This window comes from Spermophilus citellus (genome assembly GCF_964194105.1).
Source record: "Spermophilus citellus genome assembly, chromosome: 2".
Classification (NCBI taxonomy): Eukaryota; Metazoa; Chordata; class Mammalia; order Rodentia; family Sciuridae; genus Spermophilus; species Spermophilus citellus.
Window position 1 is genome coordinate 166,696,225 of NC_138183.1, and position 22,117 is coordinate 166,718,341.

The window sequence follows — 22,117 nt, forward strand, 5'->3', positions numbered from 1 at the left end:
TTGACTCAAATTGGGTTTTGAACTCCCATTTTCACCCCAAATACAGATTGCAGAATCACATCTGTTACATATTCACATTTTTACATAATGCCATGATGATGTTTAAAATGAAAATGGAAAACATGGATATGGTATCCACTATTATCACTGTAACTTTTTAAATTTTAGATTAGAAAATAAATGTATATTTTAAGGTACTACTGAGATTTTTTTCAGCCAGAACAGTCAAAGTTCTCAATAATTTGGTTTGATAAAGTATATATAGAATATACTAATTCTGTTTCCCTACAGTTGAGAGAAAGATTTTAAGTTCTCCTAGATTAAAAAAAATTATGATTTTATAGAATTTTTAAATGACTACTCTCCTAACAGAAATATAAAACTAATAATTCACAGATTCTTATTTACAAAACTACACCCTATAAGCCTTAAAAATAGATGTATTCTACTAAATTAAAAGCTAAATCAAGAGCTGCAAAAACAAAAAAAGCAAATAACAATAAAAAAGCTAAACAGAGAACTAACTTCAACATTTAAATTTTATAATTAAAACGCATGGTAATTTACATCTAAGATATTTATTTCTTATGACTGTATGCATATAATTAAGAGTAACTTCTCAGATTGTTCTTTTTCCATTAGAAATCATATAATCAGGCAAATGACATTTTCTTCTCCAAAATGATGTTTTTCACAAATAGTGACAAAAGATTCCTCCATAAAAATATAAATGTTAAACAAAAGAAATATAAAAACTATTAAATAATTGGGAAAGAGGGACATAAATCCACAATATCCATTCTGTCAACAATCTTCTTACCCTTTGCCACATCCTTCTGGTCCTACGAGAATAAATGGCTGTTTGGTACCAGAACTTAACCAAGGTTTGAAATAATCTAGACCTCGTTGCATATCAGGGGTCTGAATAACTGGTAGAGCTTGGCCATTACTGAAATCATCAGCTGTCAAGTTTTCTGGCTTCTTCAGCACATAAGATGCCAACTGACCTCTACTTGATTCATAGTAGGTGTCCATTGGTTTGTGAGGGTCTGGAGGAGATTCTTGCGCCCAATTAAAAACCTTAAAAAGAAAGAGTTGTGGTAAGTTTTTATGTACTCCAAACACAATGTGTAATATTTTTTTTTTCCTGGTACTGAAGATTAAAGCTAGGGGTACTTTACCAGTGAACTACATCCTCAGTCCTTTTTATTTTTTATTTTGAGACAGAGTCTCATTAAGTTGCTGAGTGTCTTACTAAATTACTGAGGTTAGCTTTGAACTTGGGATCCTCCTGCCTCAGTCTCTTGCTTGAGTTGCTGAAATTACAGGCATGCATTACTGTGCCTGGATGAATGCATAAAATTTTCTAATTCTTCCAAGTAAACATCCCCAAACTAAATCATCTTAGTACCAAAAAAAAAAAAAAATTACATACACTAAACCTACTTACAAGCAAAATTAATAATTAAAGTGATACTTCATCTTCACTATTTTTCTCTAAATGATCATTTAATAAATAAAAGTACCTAGAAGATACTAACTTAGTGGTATAAAATATTCAACTTTTAATGGAGTTCTTATAAACACCAAATCATTAATTGTACAGTATAGGCATCCTAAAATTCCTCATTTCCAACATATCTTAGTACTACACACTTCGGTGCTACCACTACTACGTTCTATGTGTTATTCTTTTCCTTAATACTGTAAACTCTTATCTGTGCAGATATAAAGCAGAATTCAAATATGATGCTGCTCTTCAACATTATTTTAAACTTTGGCAAGAGAGTCTCTGCTTCAAAGCAGCTCACAGAATAACACTGAGTGGTAACAACGACAACAGAATCAACAGGATAGTCACAGTAATGGAAACAGAATAGAGAAAGCAATAAATGGTGCTATTAAATAAGCATCAAAAAGAGAAAAGAAGCTGAAACATAACGCTGGAGGCCAACAGAAAGAAAATCCCTTATGGTGTAGAATTTAACTTTATTAAAAAATTGGCTAAAAATATAAATATTTAAAAAATATTTATTAATTATTGATTCATCTTTCTATTGCTAATTGCTTAAACTCTTCTATTTAAAGAGATGGTAAAAATACTTTATTATTCTGAGATTAAAAAGCAATAAAATAATTATATTTATCCATTTGGTTCCTAATGTCTCACATTTTTATGTCCCACACTAGCCTATTAAAACATTTTATAAAATTTTAACATCATAAAATAGTAAATATATACACATAAACATAAATGTACAATTACTCTACTGAATGCATAATTTCCAAACTTGAAAGTTCTATACCTTATAATTTACAAATCATTTTATTTGGGCAAAAAGCCAATGAAAAATTAAAGAAAAATGTTGACTGAATAAAGGCTTTAAATATATTACCTCTTTGGTAAATTCCAGACGTGATTTCATATTCAGATTTCCACCAAGTCCCCTTATGAGATTAATAATAAATTGGTCATGTTCTTTGCATCCATGTAGATGAGACAAACCATTCATCACAGTCCCAACCAAACTTGTTTCTACCACATAGTCATTCTGTTGATTGAAATCCATAGTACAAACAGATAAAGGGCAAATATTAATTGGTAAAGTGAGAATCACACAAATTGACATTCACATATCTTTTCAAAAAAACCCTTAAATTCATCCTTCCAATCAAGTGGTAGGAAGTTTGAATTTTATTCTATTTATTATTTTAAAAATAAAAATAATAAAAACTTAATTATATATTTTATTCCATAAATGCTAAAGTCCTCAAATAAATACATGGTTTGTCTACTTCTAACCCTGAAATCTATAAGAGTAAAATAAAGGGAGTATTGGTCCAAAAAATATTGTTGTTCATCTCCTCTTGCTGATAAAAAGAACTAGAAGCAAAAGCTGTAATAATAACTCCTGGAAAAAAAGGGGGGCTAAGAAAAGTCAGTTTAAATGCAAATAGTTTGGAACTTCCTCTATAAGCAGAATTTTAAAATACAACTTTTAGATTTTGGTGGTATAGATTGTTTTAATGTGTAAGCCTCTGGGCCATTGGTAAGTGCTGAGGAGTTCAGATGAAATATTTCTCATTCTTTATATAAATACTTACTTAAAACCAATTATACATTAGGATCTGCATGTGGTGTTAGATTTGAAAAAATAAAAAGTGCATTAAACATAGTCCCTGTCTTCACAGAATTGAAGCCCAGAAGAGGAAATGGTTAGTATGTTGTAATAAGAGGTACAGGGTGTTGTGAGAAACAGTAACTTAAATTAAAGGTTCAAGTCCTCTTTGTAAAAAGTGTCATTTAAGCTAGTATCTGAAGGATAAATTCTATCTGGTCATGCAGAAAACACAACACCTGAAAGGAAAACTTATATACGTCAAAAAAAGCTTAACCTGGAGGAAGCAAAGAATCAGTGATTTATTCATTTTTATTTGTATTTCATTTCATTTCCTTTTGCAGTCTAGGGATCAAACCCAGGAGTCCTTTACCACTAACCGACATACATAGCCCTTTTTGTTTTTTACTTTTAGACAGCTGTTGAGGCTGGCCTTGAACTTTCGATCCTCCCGCCTCAGCCTTCTGAGTTGCTGGGATTACAGGTATGTGCCACCATACCTGGCTGGAATCAATGGTTTAAGTCAGAGAAGGCCAGAGGGCAGAAATAGGCCATGGTAAGTAATACAAATCTTAATTTCACTGTCTTTAGAGTGGTGTTAGTAAGAGATTAAAATGAAACAATTTACATTCTTAAAAGATCACTCTGCCTATATAATGAATAATTTGAAGAAAAGAAAAATGGGAAGAAGAGTGGGAAGAATGGAAAAGATAGGTAGAAATCCAGGTAGTTAGGTCTACAACTAAATGTGAGATAAAGGAAACTTTCATGCTTTCATCTATAACATCTTAATGGCTGAACTAATACAGGAAAGCAAAGTTCTAGTCAAAAATAAAATTTCAGTATTTGACTAGAACATTCATTATGTTATATATCATACCATGAGAATGGTGAACAAAGCAAAAGAAAAAACTCTCAACACCCACACATATCCAAAAACAAGCCTCAAATAAAAGCAATGACTTGACCTCAAACAAAAGCAGTTTATTTTCTTTTTTTTTTTGAATGTGGCTTTTTTTTTATTGATTGTTCAAAACATTACAGAGCTCATGATATATCATCTTTCATACATTAGATTCAATTGGGTTTTGAACTCCCATTTTTACCCCAAATACAGATTGCAGAATCACATCTGTTACATACTCACATTATTATATAATGGCATATTAGTGACTGTTGTATTCTGCTACCTTTCATATCCCCTATTATCCCCCCTCCCCTCCCCTCTTCCCTCTCTACCTCCTCTGCTGTTGTTCAATTCTCTCCCCTTTTTTCCCCCTCCCCCTTGCCCCTCATAACCTCTTATAATTTTGTGTATCATTGAAGGTCTCCTACCATTTCCATATTTGGTTATCTACTCTATGGTTAATAATTTTATCCTGTCTTCATATCTACAGTCAAATTGATATACATACATAAATATGGTCCATTTAGTATTATATTATACATTCTAATATTAATATCAGGTAAGTAGATGATCTCCAGGTATTACATTAGAGTCTTATCAGGTTTGTAGGTTTTATTAATGGCATATCTACCAAAAAGTGCCACAAATAGGCATCAAAGCTAAATTAAGTAAGCACAACCACTATCATTCACTCACGACACTGCTATATCAAATTTCCAGGGATATGATAAGGAATATGACAGGTATGGTCCTTGCCCTAAAGGTGCTTAGAGTTAAATATAAATAGATAATTGTAAGGTAGTAGGCAGATATTGTATGTTGCTATAATAAGCATGTAGGAAGAGTGGGGACTGGTCAGAGTGGTTCTTCTTTGAGACCCCCAAAGAAACCTATTTCACTTGTAGCATTTCCTCACAAATCCATATTGCTTTGTAAGGATCAAATCCCTATTTCATACTTACCAAGAAAAAGATTGTAAAAACTAAAGAAGATCTCCATTTCTGTATATATTTGGTTTAATCACAAGATACTAACTTCTAAATAAAATTCAGATTAAAAATCAGATACTTTCAAAATATTCACTGCTAATTATCTCCTCTGTTTTGTATAGATAGGTTAAGTTTTTCATAAAAGTAATGACATGAAAGCAAAAAAAATCCAAATAATTTTATCCTGTCTTCATATCTACAGTCAAATTGATATACATACATAAATATATTCCATTTAGTATTATATTACACATTCTAATATTAATAGCAGGTAAGTAGATGATCTTCAGGTATTACATGTAGAATATCTGAAAACCTTCAAGGATCATCTTTGCATGCTAAACTTCTACTCATGCTTCAATTAAAAATCAAATATGATCTCTTTTAAAACTTTTCTAAGGGCTGAGGTTGTAACTCAGTGGTAGAGTGCTTGCCTAGCATGTTTGAAGCACTGGGATCAATTCTCAGCATTGCATGTAAATAAATAAATAAAGGTTCATCAACAACAACAAAAAAAAAAAACTCTTCTAAAAAAAACAGTAATATATTCCCATCCTGTTGCACTGTGATTATCTGTTTATACAGCATTTTCCTCCACTACATAGACTTTGATCAAGGAAAGGGACTACCCTATTAATCTTCACCTTTCAAAATCTCTCTAGTATCATGTTTGACCATATATTAGTTAATTCACTTCTGCTGGATAAATAAATGTCCCCTAAATTATTGTAAATAACTCACCGTCATTTTCCTACTTTAATAAATACTAGCTTATTATTGTGTTTAACATGATATATATGTAGATATTGATTGACATAGTAAAATGTGACAGCAAGATGGTTTTGCTAATGAAAAATAAAAAGACATCCCAATATTAAAGATTTTTAGGTAAAGCATTCAAGATATTGTAAATGGAAAAATTAAAGTGTTTTTAAAATTAATGTAATCAAAATTTATGCCAAAAGATACAGGGGGATGGCAAAGACAACAAATACTTCTCTCCCCTTCTCCCCAGGTTCCAGCAGAGCTTTGCCATAAGGCAGCAAAATGCAAGCATCATTCTTCATCATTATACGTGTCACTTCAATGATTAATTATGAAATATTATGTTCAATTTACCTGCTTTAAAACCCATTGTAAAGCCTTTTCAAAATAATCCCTAATCCAATTTTCAAGATTATTCCTGTATTTAGCAGGCTGATTCCTCAACCAAGATTTTATCAGAGAATCAACATCTGTCTCTTCATCACTGAAACAGATTAACACAAACATGTAAATTACTTAGGAAGAAACTGTCAATTTATTTTTACATAAATTTCTGCTACATTAAACATTATTCCACACAAGTATTTTATCCTCTAGCACACAAGATTTGACGTTGATATGTATATGTATGTATAATAATTAATAGCACCCCAGTGCACTATTAAAAATTCCCCATTTTCAGAAGGTCAAGGATCACAAATTTTCTCTCATAAGTGGAAGCTAGAGAAGAAAAAGGAAAAGAAAGGTGGTGGGAAGGGGTTTCATGAAAATTGCAGGAGATCAGTAGAATAGAGGAAAGTGACCAGGGGGAATAAAGAGGGGAGGTAAAGGTAAAATACTGGGAAATGATACTGGTCAAATTATACTGTTATATTGCATGCAAGTATGAATATATACAACGAAAATCATCATTATGTACAACTACCATACACCAATAAAATATGTAGGGAAATAAAAAGAGACCAATGTGGACTATTACATAGCAAGCGCTCAGCAAATATCTGCTAAAGAATGAATTAAGCCCAAAGCTATGACAGAATTGAAATACATAGAAACCTAAAATAGTTAATATGTATTTGTATTTTCATGAAATCATACAAATTCATTATGCCTCTCATAAATAATACCTACTTCACAAACAATTTTACAACCCTCTTTAGCAATGTATGATTTTTTTCTGCTATATATCCACCTATTCTACCTACTGTTTATTTCATCTCTATTCTATCTTGTATTATAACTGTTGTATTTATCTCCTTGGCTTTAAGGTATGTTCTAAAACGACTTACTCTCATAAATGTTTTACTCCTTTCTTGCTGTCTTTTCTAAAGTGTTTAACTTTACATATACATAATAGATATCCAAGATTTAAAAATGTAACTGAAACTTACTTTTTATCCTAATTTTTTCACAATATTATAAGAATACATTGAAGAAACAATAAATTGAGGAGAAATACTATGAAACTATAAATTTGAAATTATATTACTTTTTGAATTTGTTTTTATTTTTAACTTGTTATTTTTAGTTGTACTTTAGAGTAGAATTTATTTTGATATATCATACATACATGGAGTATAATTAAGTTGTATTACTTTTAATAATCAACACCTTATAATATTAATTAAAGTTCATGACAAATTTAATGAAATGTTTCCTATCATACTGTCAAAGAAGAAAGAAAATTAAATACTTTTAAAACACAATCTGAACCAAATTAATTACACTCTCATATATGGTACACTACCCAAAATAGCTTCAAATGGCCCTATTAATAGTCAAGAACTTTATAGAGACTGATAAATTAAAAATTCTAAAACATGAACTCAAAAAGTAAAATAAAACTTCCTTATGTATACCAAACTATTGTTCATTTGGGGAAATAAAATTGGTTCAAATGTCCATGTGCTGGCATGTAACCACTGCCTATGATATCTAAAATTAGTTTATTATTCATTTTTGCTCTTGAATATTCTTCCAAATACAATGAAGACAAAATGTCAAGTAAAATGGTTTTAAATTTGCAAATGAAAAGGTTGAACCATAGAACCTATTAAACTTGGAGAAACCCTAAAATCCTATAAATCTAAGATTCTAAAATTAAAACATTGTTGCTGAGCTTTTAAATTATTAACCCCTAGTTCATGATTAGTATATGCTCTGAACTCAATCATAATATTTAAATAAGAGGAAAAAATAAAACAAACTAAAAACTGGCTGTTTCACTTAAATAAACAAAAACATTACTTAGTAATTATGATACAACTCAAGGGCTAAAATAATTCAATTACAATAAAACAAGAACTCTCTGAATAAGTTAAAACCCAACAATCCTGCAAAAGAAGTTAATCATAAATTGGCAAAAACAAAAAGTCTGTATGCTATTCATACTAGATTGACTTAGCCAAAATACTATTTGAAATATATTTTATGGCTTACCTAAGAAATATCATTCCCATTCTAGATATTGTGGCTGGTGAGGCGCAACTTAAATCATGAGTTTCAAATACAAAATTAACATTTGGGCCAAACTGAATCCTTTCTCCACTAGGCATAGTGAGTAGACGGTTGTCATCCAGAACAGAATTCAGAGATTCTATCCATTCAGGGTCAATATCACCATCACAGATTATCCATGAGCTCACATCTAATTGAAAACCATAATAGGGCAGTGATAATAGTTAAAAATAAGAAAAACCCTATTACCTCTTGTTGTTTAAAAGTGATGTCCCTAAGTATTTCTTTATTTTTGAAGTTGAATATAAAGAAGAAAAAGTTGAACAAGCTAAAAATTTTCATGTAAATTTTTACTACAAATGTCCTAGAGAATTCAAGAATAAACCTTGATTAGCTGGCCAAAAAACTCAACTATATAGGGCTGGGGATGTGGCTCAAGCGGTAGTGCGCTCGCCTGGCATGCGGGCGGCCCGGGTTTGATCCTCAGCACCACATACAAACAAAGATGTTGTGTCCGCTGAGAACTCTGAGAACTAAGAAAAAATAAATAAATATTAAAATTCTCTCTCTCTCTCTCTGTCCCCCTCTTTCTCACTCTTTAAAAAAAAAAACTCAACTATATACCTTGTGATAATGCTTTGTTTATCTATAACTTGGTAATCTCCCTAAAAGAAATTGGTATGCAAGACTTAGACAGTCCTATGGGCTGGGGATGTGGCTCAAGCCTGGCATGCGTGCAGCCTGGGTTCGATCCTCAGCACCACATACAAACAAAGATGTTGTGTCCGCCGAGAACTAAAAAATAAATATTAAAAATTCTCTCTCTCCTCTCTAACTCTCTCCTCTCTCACTCACTCTTTAAAAAAAAAAAAAAAGACTTAGACAGTCCTATTCCCATGAGACACCTACAAAATATTCTTCTGACTTTTTTCTTTTACTATATCATGAGAATAAATGTATGCTTGCTATGTAATGTCTCTTTTAGAAAATATTCCAAACCCAATTTTCAGTGTCAGTACAATTTTTAATGTACATTAAAAAATGACCTCAAAGGGGAAAAGCAGATTATATATACAGCTTTCTGGGAACAAACTTTTTTTAATCCATCCTTCCTAAAATGGGAATAGTTCAAGTTTAAAACAATTCAAAGAGAAATATGTCACTAATAAAAGTGTGCAAGATAAAAGACTACATCAAAAATCCCTCCCAAAGTCATAGAGTTCTGAACATTCCAATCACTGCCTTAGAAAAATAACTATTAATTCAATTATGACCTGATTAAAAACTAAGGAGTCTCCTCTGATTCTACCAAAAAATATTTTTATAAAGCCAACTCAAAATACTTCAGACGAAGCCAGGTGCAGAGGCACATACCTGTAATCCTAGCAGTTGGAGAGGCTGAGGCAAGAGGATTTCGAGTTCAAAGCCAGCCTCAGTAAAAACGAGGCGCTAAGCAATTCAGTAAGATCCTGTCTCTAATAAAATATAAAACAGGGCTGGGGATGTGGCTCAGGGGTTGAGTGCCCCTGAGTTAAATCCCTGGTACCACCCCAAAAAAAAATTCAGATAAAGAAAAGTCTACTGTTACATTTTCAAAATGATTCAAAGCAATGTATTCAAACTAACAATTAATAGTGTTAATAAAACCAATTAAATTATGAGGTATTATGATATCAATTCAGAAATCAAATATTTTTCTGGGCACGGTTTCACAGGTTTGTAATCCCAGCAGCTCGGGAGGCTGAGTCAGGAGGATGGAAAGTTCAAAACTACTCTCAGCAACAGCAAGGTGCTTAGCAACTCAGTGAGACCCTGTCTCTAAATAAAATACAAAATAGGGCTAGGGATGTGGCTTAGTGGTTGAGTGTCCCTGAGTTCAATCCCCCATACCAAAAAAAAAAAAAAAAAAGAAGAAAGAAATCAATCAAAGATTTTTATATTTATTCAGTAAATTAGTTTACAATTTATATAAGTTACTCTGAATTTTGATTTTATTAAAAGTTGTTACAGAGTATAAGTCAAAATGTTTTAGTAAAATATTAAACGCACATTTTATAAGGTAGTTTATGGCTATGTGTAAGGCCTAAATTATAAGGATAGCATTACAGACAGATTCTATCATTTTCTACAACTTACTAACTAAAGCAATGAATTACACAGTAGAGACTAACCTTGTGGTTCCCGAACTACTTGGCGAGCACTATTTGTCAAAACACCGTCAGACCATTCTCTTGTATCCATGTCAATATGGCCTAATAATTGATGTCTAGGCATAGCTTTGGGATTCATCGTATATTGTTTTACTGTTTTGCCAATTTTACAAAGTGCCGCCCTTAACATTCGCCAAAGGGTTGATTTGCCAGCACCACTTGGACCAACAATAACGACTCCCATTCTCTGGCGTAACTGTTCATATAATTCTAAAGCTTTCTTGATCTAGTAGAAAAGAAATGTATTCATATGTTATTTATAATATTCAATTATATTCAGTTCTGCTTTCATTCTATATAGATGTTCTATTCCAAACATGTAAATTAAGCTTTTGATCTCTTTAATACAAGACAAAATCTTAAATAAAACAATATTTAAATAAATCTTAATATTCTTACAATGTGACTTTTAAATTCAATATTTGTTCAAAAGAAACAGGATGCTTTGAGGTTTTTTTTCTTTTACAATATGGCCATTACTTTCTTTACTCATTCATTCATTCAAATACAGTTATGTTCATTATTTTATTCACTCATTCATTCATTCATTCATTTATATCCTACCTTTCTCCAAAAACAAAATGTGAGGGGAAAGTGTTCATTTGCACTAAAGAGACCCACTGAAAAGAAGCTCTCCTAGGAAACTATCAAAGTAAAACTAAATCATATACAATTAATTATCTAAAACACATATGATGGATTATATGCCAGATACTAGGATGGGCAACAGGAATAAAATGGTAAGCAAAAATATACATGGATTCTATATTCCATGAAGATTACTTACTATCTGATGGGGGATAATCAATATTAATCAAATACACAATTAAATAGTAAACAGGTATATATAATAAAAATAATGAAAACACATAGTAAAAAGACTTATCAGGACTTCAAAATCAGGTTTCCCTGAGGCAAGTGATGTTAAGGTTGAAAGATGAAAGATAAGTTGGAAGATGTATGATAAGAATAGTAAATAAGGGGCTAACTAAGAAAAGCTATTAATATATTATAAAATATTCTTGACAGTTACCTGATTCTGTATGATTTCATAATTGGCCTCTTCAAAGACTTGCTGTAATGCAGCACTTAGTTCATCATATTCTACTTCTTTAAAGTCAATTCCAGGAAAGACATCTTTAATCAGTGCATCAAACCGGATACAATCAGCAAATGTAAACTTTGACATTGTATTAAGCCTCAATGCTTGTACCACAATATGACTTTCATTAGCTAGAAAAAAAAGTTTTATTTTAAAATAAGATGCTATCAATTTAATGACTACAAAAATTTTTTTCTATATTCTTGATATACATTACTAGTCATTAAATATATATTACATCATGTGAACTGGCAAGCTTAACTAAACTTTCCATTTTTTGACTAATGAAAAATAAGTGTCACTAAACAAAGTTATGAAATTCTTTTCATAGATTCTCCAGACTTTAATAATAAAAATCATTATCACTTATACTTGTATATTTTACTTTTATGATCTTTATAACAACTCCATAAAGTAGGTATGAAAGTTATTATTATTCCAGGTATACATATGAGACATTAAGTACGTAAAAGTTTAAATGTTTTGCCTGAGAAGGCATAGCAGTACTACAGGTGGGATTCAAATCCAGGTAAAATAATTCTAGATTCAAGTATCTCTCCAAATATACCAATACTGACTCCCAGAGTTTATGTCCTAAAACTAAAAAATAACAAATTGAAAAGCAATCTTTGATAAGCCTTGCTCAAAATTGATTCACATGGGAGACTAAGGCAGGAAGATCACAAGTCCAAGACCAACCATCCTGGTAACTTGGCAAAACCTTGTCTCAGAATTTTAAAATAGGGAGCTGGGGTTGTGGCTCAGTGGTAGAGCACTCGCCTTGCACGTGAGAGACCCTGGGATCAATCCTCAGCACCACATAGAAATAAATAAACAAAATAAAGATATCGTCTCCACGTATAACTAAAAGAATATTTTTTTTTTTTAAATCTTAAAATAGCGATGGTTGGGGGTGTTGCTCAGTGGTAGAGTACTTGCCTAGCAGCACAAGGCCCTGGGTATAATCCCCAGCACCAAAAAAAAAAAAAGTAGAAAGAAAGAAAGAAATTTGTTAAGGACTAGCTATAGCTCTTGAGCAAATCACTAAATGTGAATCTCAGATTTCTTCTTATATTTACCACCAGGGAAATAATATCGTCTATTATAGCAAACAATTCAAAAATTAAATGACTCAACATAATAAAAATTTCTAATTTCTGATTTTAAAAAATGGCTCACAAACCCATTCTTAGACCAAAGGCAAAGTAGTATCATTGCCAGATTTCTATTTTTAAGGATATGATTGATAACATATATATACATAACAAAGGCAAGAACAGAATTCATATGCCATCTTTATTTTTTATTCTAATTTGTTATATATGATATCAGAATGCATTACAATTCATATTAGACATATATAGAGCACAATTTTTCATATTTCTGATTGTATACAAAGTATATTCACACCATGCGTGTCTTCATACATGTACTTTTAGGTAATGATGTCCATCTCATTCCATCATCGTTATTTACTATATTTCTTAAAAATAATCAGAGAGGGATGGGGTTGTGGCTCAGCCGTGAGTACTTGTCTGGCACGTGTGAAGCACTGGGTTTGATCCTCAGCACCACATAAAAAATGAATAAGTAAAATAAAAATATTGTGTTCATTCATACTAAAAATATTTTTTAAGAAACTCACCAGAGATAGAGGAATGGAAAATATTTATTTAGCCACTTCATAAGATAGCTATATCTACCCTTGAATATGTCAATCCAATAGGAGCTAAATTCAATCCCCTTGGTAAGATATGTATTTTGATCATTTAAATTCCAAATAAGTAATTTTATATAGTCCTCTCTGCTATTTTCACAGTGTCTTAGTTTTAAACAATCTGAAGAAACTGAAAGTTCAATATTCCCATGAAGGCATACATCCATGGATGATGAAATCATTTATTTTATGAGTGGAAAATCATTTATTCTATATGAGCAAAAATAATATAAGCATACATGAGTCCATACAAATTAAAATAAATAATTTAACAAAAATGTAAATGAGGAAAATCTTTAGAGAAGAATTTCAAATAATATAAATAGATGCTCCTCTATAGAGTGGAGCATTTTCATTTTGAGGGTGAGCTAGTTTTTTAATATGCTTACAAAGCATAAAGTAGAAAACAAGGAAAATAATAACTTCACAATGGAAAAACCTGGCAAACACTACCTCAGTCAAGTGATGAAAGATAACCTCACCAGTGATGTCATGTGGTGATCATGTACCCTCAGATACAATGTGATGAATACAGCACTTCACCATCACCATACTCTTTCCCAAATTTCATACTATATTTGAAAGAAAAGACCTCCATGTGTTTTAAACTTTTCATTCTTGTTAAGATTAGACAAATGCTCAGGCTGTACTCCACATCTTCTTAATAAGGAACTTTGGGAGTGGGGTCCAACAGTCTGTATTTTAACAAGCCACCAGTGATTCTAATAAACATTTAAGTTTGAGACCAAGTGAATTAAGCTATTCCTTTACATATTAAAACTATTTAATATTCGATGTACATTTAAAAGTTATTATATAAGGGGTTGGGAATATAGCTCAGTGGTAGAATGCATGCCTTTCATGAGACCCTGGGTTCAATGCCCAAGCATCCTCCCCCAAAAGTTATTATAGGACATCTGATTAAAAATTAGAAAAAAAAAATCAGAACTTTAGTTAAAAAACAATATCATAAAATAGGTTCATTACTTCTGACAAATGTAACAAAGTAATATAGATTATAACAAGAGGTGAAACAGGAGGTAAGGTATACAGACATCATCTATACTAATCTATAACTTTTCTGCAAATATTAAACTATTCTAAATTAACCTTATTTTTAAAAATAAATCATTATAATTGGAAAACTATTCTAAATTAACATTATTTTTAAAAATAAATTATTATAATTGGAAGGATTGATCATACCATCCTGTTTAGTGCCATTTTTCTTTAATTGTCTAAGAAGATTTCCACTTCCTCGAAGAACCGTCTTCAAAGCTCTCAACCCCCAATCATAATGCTGCTGAGGTGTCAAAAGTTCCCTGAAGTAAAGATATGGAAATCCTGAAGCATCAAATAGCTATAAGAAATTATTTTTTCATCACAGCCAAAGAAATCCAAAGCACAACTACTAACAAATAGAAATAAATACTAATTTTATTGTTAGTATTGTAGTTTATTGTTCCACTAATTTATGTAAGAAGTCAATCACAAAAAATGATCACTCAAGTAAGCTACTGAATAAAGATAAATGGTGCTCACGGATCAGAATAAACCTTTCCTGAACTAGTTAATTATCTTAATTAAGATACTGACAGTTACCTCTTATTTTTTTCCTAAAGTCTTTGATCAATGTATCTTGCTCTCCATGTCTGATATTACTTTGTTCCCCACAATCTCTTAAATAATTTAAACCAAAATTTTAGGCTTCCCACTCCCCACAAAGTCAAGATATGGGCACTACTAGAAATAAGATAAAAGGAAAATTGGGAACGTTTTCCTCCAAAGAACAATAATTTTTCAGTCGTAAGCTAGTAAATTAATTAATTCATTAAAAATCTTTTAGTTGGAACACTACAATATAAATATTTTGAAGAAAAAATCAAATCAGTAGTATTTAAGAAAAATAAACAGTGTTGAACCAGATGTTTTTATTGTTCAAATAAAAGCTTTCATATAAACACCTCAAATACATAAATTTATCAATATAAAAATCACTAAAGTTAAACTGGAAAATGTGAAAATGATCACTAGTAACTATAACCAATCTTTTGAAGGCAAAATATAAACATATTTAAAACAAGAAAACTCACCTAGATAAGTTGAAAATAGCTACCAATTTTCTGCCCAATACTTTAGCATCTTTAAAGCCTTCTGAATACAGAATAACTTCTGCAATAAGATCATTGTCTGGACGAGACATAGCCACTGGCCTAAAAAGCTGTTTAAGATTATCAGGCAGTTTTTGTCTTCCTCCATAACCTTTTCCAGCAGGATTCATAGTGATAAAAATCCCAGAATTAGAATTTATTTCTACCTGAAATATCAGAATAGCAGAATCAAACTTTTGAAATTATATATATTGCCAAAGGAAATTTTAATGTGACAAATTTCTACATAGACTTACATCTTAGCAAAAAGTAACCTCCAATGTGCTAATCCATCTCCTTACTCAACATATAATAAACTGCATAGGAATATACTGCTTTACAGAGGATCTTCATAATAAGTATTTTGAGACTGAAAAGTTTAAGAGAGGAGTACATAATTTGAAGGTCTGTTCACTCATTCAACATAGGTTTAATTAATGTCTTCTTTGTGCTAGGCAGTTTAATAAATGCACAGAGACAACTCAGAACTAAAGTCCATAACATTTTATGCCCTTGAAGCATAGATATACCCTAATAAGGACGTGACAGTGGAATAAATGTCATGACAGGAAAAAGTCAAATAATATAAGAAACCTTGTGGAAGCATCATCAATGTGGCATTACGAAGAGAAGCTAAACTACGAAGTATAAACAACAAAGGGGCAATTATTAAGCAGAAACACCTACAGTAGTGAAACTAAAAAATATGGCCATAAAGGAAACAAAAGAGGCAGAAAGGAACTGAATAGGCACTTCACAGAAGAAGTATGAATAGTCAAAACATATATTAAAAAATGTTCAACATCTCTAGCAAGTACAAACACAAATTAAAACTACACTGAGATTCCATCTCACTCCAGTCAGAATAGCAATTATCAAGAATACAAATAACAGTAACGGTGGCATGGATGTGGGAAAAATGGTCCACTCATACACTGCTGGTGAGAGTTTGAATTATTGGTACAACCACTATGGAAAGCATATGGAGAGTCCTCAGAAAACCATTTGACCCAGTTTTCCCACTCCTCAGTATGTACCCAAAGGATTTAAAATTAACATTCTAGAGTACTGCATCCACATCAATGTTTATAGCAGCTCAATTCACAATAGCTAAGCTATGGAACCAACCTAGGTGCCCTTCAACAGGTGAATGGATAAAGAAAATATGGTATATACTCACAATGGAGTATTACTAAGCCATAAAGAAGAATAACTTTATGACTTTTGCTGATAAATGGATGGAACTGGAGACTAGAATGCTAAGTGAAATAAGTCAGTCCCTAAAAACCAAAGGTCTAATGCTGTCTCCAACATGTGTATGATAACACACAATAAGCGGGAAGGAGGGAAGAATAGAAGTTCATTAGATTAGACAAAGGAGAATGCAGGGAAGGGAGGGGAAATGGGAATAGGAAAGACAGTAGAATGAAACAGACATAACTTTCCTATGTTCGTATGTGAGTACAAGACCAGTGAAACTCCACATCATGTACAACCACAAGAATAGGATCCTAATTAGAATCCTTATTATACATGCATGTATAATATTTCAAACTACACTCTACTCTCATACATATATCTAGAAAGTAAGCAAACAAGCAAGTAAGCAGGGATTGAAAGAGAAAATTAATTAAACTAAAATATGTTTATGTTTTAATTATTATTGAGGGGGGAAGATGTGATTATGTTTAAAAGCCAATAAGGAATCAGTAGAAGTGGGAAGGATGAAACTCTAGCACAGAATGTAAGAGAAGTCCCTAGAAAACAGATTCCAAAGCACAGGTGGAAAACTTAGTACTGTTTGGAAGAAAAGACAATTCTTTCTTTGAAAGAGAAAAAAATGGGAAAAAATAATAATAAAATGTGAAATAATGTAAATTTTGATAATAGGGAGGTAATATTTCTTTGTCAATATTCATATAAAAATATTAATATAAAACAGGTCTTACAGACAAATTTGTATTATGAAAATGTTATTATGGATAATAGCATAATTTCACATTTCTTATAACTTTTGGTAAGTTCAGCATTACATAATATACAGAAGATGTTTACATTTTCACATTCTAATGATATGAATGTATAAGTCCTATGGGAATAAATAAGGAGCAGAATAGCTATGTGCTTATTATTTTAATACTTATATGAAATAGTGATTTGAAATGTGTGCCTCCAAATTAGACAGACCTGGATTTAAGTCCCAGTTCCACTACTTTTACTGTCAAATCTTCATCCATGGAGTGGAAAAATAATAATAATAATAATAGTATTACCTCAAAGGGTTGTAGTATTAAATAAGATAATTCATTAAAGAACTATGCACAGCGCTAACACCAATAATAGTATATAATATAGCATGTAATAATATAAACACTATTATAACTGACTTATTCCACATTGAAAGTTTAAAGATGAATGGTAAAAGTGGAACCAAAAAAGGGTAAGAAACCTCAGAGACATTTCATAGATAAAAAGGCTTATCACATTGGTCACAGATTAGACTCAGGGGTATCAGGGGATTAAAAATAAAGATAGAATAAAGCCTAAGTATGAGGAAGGACAATCTCATAAAAAATTTTAATTCTTCCATGTTTTTTACCTCTTTGCCAAGTAGTTCACATACAGTTCTATGATTCTTCAAAGCATCTTGAATTGTCTGGATTTGCATAGATACAGCTGATAGCACAGATTCTTCCAGTCTGTTGAATTCATCAAAACATCCCCAGGCCCCACATTTCACCAAACCAACAAATATCCGCCCCATTGATTTCACATCTATGCCCTTAAAAAATAAAAATAATATTCATTTAAAAATAATTAAAATCTCTCACAGTAATTTAATATTTCATGTCATATATTGATAAAGTGATCATTTCAAATATCTATGCCTATTTGTTCTTTTAAAAAAGGGGTCAAGTAGCTCCTCTTTCAAAACTCAGTGTGGGATCAAGGAATAAACAAAACAATACACATGGAAATGATCTGAAAAATACACAAAACTGAACAAATAAAATATTTTGTTATTTAAGTTGAAATATAAATCTCACATAAAATATTTTGGAGAATATTGGCCAAATGATATTGTTATATTGTGTGCATGCAACAACAAACCCCACCATATGTACAATTAAAATGAGTCAATAAAAATATCAAAAAATAAAAGATTATTTTAAAAAAGAAAAAATATTTTGGACATAGTAACTAAAGAGGAATTTAAGATTTTTCTTCTATTCAGTATTCTCCTTACTAGAATTCATTTTCTACAATGTGACATTTGTTCTGTGTTAAAAATTACTTCTTCACAATAACTTTCCATGGAAAAGTTTTGGGACAATACTATGGGCAACCTCTCTCTATTTTACTTTTCAATTAAAACATTCTGTCTATATGTAATTTAAAATAGAGTATTAAATATATAAGTACATGACAACTAATCCAAACATGTTTAACATATTACATAGTTTAATAATTATTTATTCTACCTCATCACAATTAAAAACTAAAACTTGTCTTCCAAGAAGTCCACCTAAAGCCTTTACTGATTCAGTTTTTCCAGTTCCAGCTGGTCCATAAGGATTTCCTCCAAGTCCCATCTTCATGGCTTGTGTGAGTGTTAGGTAGCACTTATCTGTCAATGGAGTATAAACCAGCTTGGGAGCATTACCCTATACAAGAGAAACACAATGTTGAAATATTGGTGTTCTAGTCAACATTTATAAATATTTACTACTTGGGAGATTTTGAAGTATATTATTAATTTTTTAAAATTGCTTATGAAACTAATAATTTGAAGATATCAAATAATTCCCAAAATTTCTACTAAACTGTAGAGAAATAGATTATAATGCTAGCTGTTCTACATACATTTGGGTCTCAACATACATTTCCTTTCTGAAAGAGGCATATACTTATTAAAAAATGTGTTGAATATATTCTGATGAGTGATTCATTATGATAGAAAAAAGGCAGAAGGAATATAGCTGGATTTTTTTAAAATAAATGTGAACTAGGTTTTTTGTTTAAAAATTGTGTTACCTTAGAAACTGAAAACATTTAGTAAAAATTTTGGCATGTTTACAATGGCACTAATTTTGGCATTGTATAAAGGGGCACAAACTAATACCTTCTATTGACGCTGACTATATCCAATGCTCTTTTTATTTAGTTGTAATTGAACATAATATCTTTATTTTATTTACTTATTTTTATATGGTGCTAATGATCAAACCCAGGGCCTTGCATGTGCTAGGAGAGCGCTCTACTGCTGAACCACAATCCCAGCCCCACAATCCCAGCTACCAATGCTCTTTAATGATATATTTCAAATTCTATATAAATGTTACTCAATAAAAGGTATATTTTAGAGAATTTAGTAAAACACTGACAATAATACAGTTTTATTACAAATAGAATAATTTGTTTTTTACATAAAACTTATTAAAATTCTGATGAAAAAGAAAAAAAAATAATACAAAAATACTATCAGGCTGGAGATGCAGCTCATTGGTAGAGCACTTACCAAGCACACACACACACACAAAAAAAAAAAAAAAAAAAAAACCTGAAAAGTTACTATTGAATAAAAAACCTTACTTTCTTCTAATAGCAAACTTCCTTTAAATAATTTCTAACTAGAAAAATAAAACATTTCTGCCAGAAGTCATACCTGATACTCATAAGTATACTGAAGTTCAGAATCCACCATTTGAACATAACATGTGTGATCACTTTTCATATAGAATCTAACTTGTTTCTTCCAAGCCCAGTCTTCAGTTGTATGAACTTGTACTTGGTTTAATTGCTTCACCACATCAATATTATGAATAATGTCAAGAATTAGGGCTTTAAGTTTCAGTTCCAGAATGCCCGATTCTGAACACAAATAAATATAATAGAAAAATATCTTAGCCTGTGACTTATGTACTTTATGATTATGTATACAGATGATTTCTGAATGAATTTAAGTGGTAATTTTATAAGACATATGAATCAAACCGTTTTTGCAAGCCAAAAAAAAAATGTTGCCAAGAAATAATAAATTTGCCTTACGCATAAAAATTCAATAAGAAGTCCTGATTCCCTACAAAAGGGAGCAAGCATACTTGACTGTTTTTCATCTAAATATAGGTAAGAAACCTGTACAATATGCATTAAACTCCTATTTAGCACTCAAAAAGGTGAAGAGTAGCAGGCAAACTGAGGAAGCAGACCAAAATGAGAAATACCACCAAACCAGTGGCAAATTTGCCTTTTTTTTTTTTTTAATCCTTTGTTGTTCCTAGTTCTGTACCCAATGTAGTCAGAAATTCAGACTGGTATAAAAGACAGCTCCAGGAGGAGGCCTCTAGCTCAGGTTTGAGAAGCAGGAAAGGTGTCCGGGTATCTACAGCCTGACAACTGGGACCCAGAAATATCTAAAACTCTGAGAGAAGTTTTAGAAATCAGAGGAACTATGATCCCAAGATAGTAAAGCAAATCCTAATTGCTTTTTCTTTCTGTTCTCCCATCAACTGAATCAGCATATGAACACCGTCACAAAAAGTATGCAAGATGGGCTGGGGTTGTGGCTCAGTGGTAGAGCACTCGACTAGCATGTGTGAGGCCCTGGGTTTGATCCGCAGCACCACATAAAAATAAATAAATAAAGATATGTGTTCAACTAAAAAATAAATATTAAAAAAAAGAATTAAAAAAAAAAGTATGCAAGACAATAAGCTCCACAAAACCCCAACTTTCTGGCCAAAGAACCATAAGGGAAACAGAAGAGAACCAGAAAATACCAGGAAGATCATGGAAAAGATTGAAAAAATTATCCCATAAACTTGTTTATCAGTTCCAAATTGTTCATGAATAAAACACATTATAATAATAAACCAAAGACTTAAAGAACTGGCCACTATATGGCACACATGTAGTACGTACTCAAATAGTATTACAAAGATATAAAAATGGAAACTGACATTTGAAATATAACCCACAGAACTTGCCACCTGAACCCAATAGGGTCAGTTGTTAAAAAAACAAAAAAAGTCTCTTATGTTCTCTCATAAAAATATATCAAAATGTCCATGATATAATTCAAAATTATTCAACATGCAAAAAATCAAGAAAACCTGAATCTATATAAGAAAAGATAATTAACAGGCACCAGTACTGAGATGACACAGATATTGGAATAATCTGTAAAAGACTTTTAAACCACTATTATAAAATTGCTCTAAGAAGCAAATAACTAAACATTCAAAAATAAAGAAGTAAACATCTTGAAACAAATGAAAAACAAATGTCAACAAAAATTGTAAAATTACAAGATATAATATAAATTAAATGGAAATTTTAGAACTGCAAAATACAAAGAGAATTTTAAAAATTATTGGATGATCTCAACACTGATGGAAATAAAGGAAAAAAGATCAGTGAACTTAAAGATAGAGTAGTAGAAATTACCCACACCGAACAGAAAGAACAAAATCATATTTTTGTAAAAATAAACAAAGCCTCTAAGACCTGTGGAACAATACCATAAGGTCTAATATTAATGCCATAATAAATTCAGACAGATAAAAAAAGTATGATAAAAAAATATATTTTTGATGTAATAATAGCTGAAGGCTTTTCAAATTTTTTGTTAAAAACACAAACCTACAGATTCAAGTTCAGAGAACCCCAGGTAGGATAAATGAAAAGCAAATATGTCCAAA

The 22,117-nt window shown here is 31.2% G+C and overlaps 1 protein-coding gene across 2 annotated transcripts in view; it reads right to left on the reverse strand.

Annotated features, from left to right (window-relative positions):
• Window positions 1-22,117, reverse strand: part of DYNC2H1 (dynein cytoplasmic 2 heavy chain 1) — a 387,437-nt gene that overhangs the window by 312,865 nt on the left and 52,455 nt on the right. For both annotated transcript variants that reach the window (XM_081279719.1, XM_081279718.1), the window contains exons 32-42: window positions 20,083-20,288; window positions 18,899-19,081; window positions 18,016-18,198; window positions 15,360-15,583; window positions 14,473-14,588; window positions 11,481-11,680; window positions 10,409-10,673; window positions 8,220-8,427; window positions 6,135-6,264; window positions 2,397-2,552; window positions 821-1,080 (exon numbers count right to left, since the gene is read on the reverse strand). In XM_081279719.1, coding sequence (XP_081135845.1) covers window positions 821-1,080; window positions 2,397-2,552; window positions 6,135-6,264; window positions 8,220-8,427; window positions 10,409-10,673; window positions 11,481-11,680; window positions 14,473-14,588; window positions 15,360-15,583; window positions 18,016-18,198; window positions 18,899-19,081; window positions 20,083-20,288 — 2,131 coding nt within the window. The remainder of the gene's footprint in view (window positions 1-820; window positions 1,081-2,396; window positions 2,553-6,134; window positions 6,265-8,219; window positions 8,428-10,408; window positions 10,674-11,480; window positions 11,681-14,472; window positions 14,589-15,359; window positions 15,584-18,015; window positions 18,199-18,898; window positions 19,082-20,082; window positions 20,289-22,117) is intronic.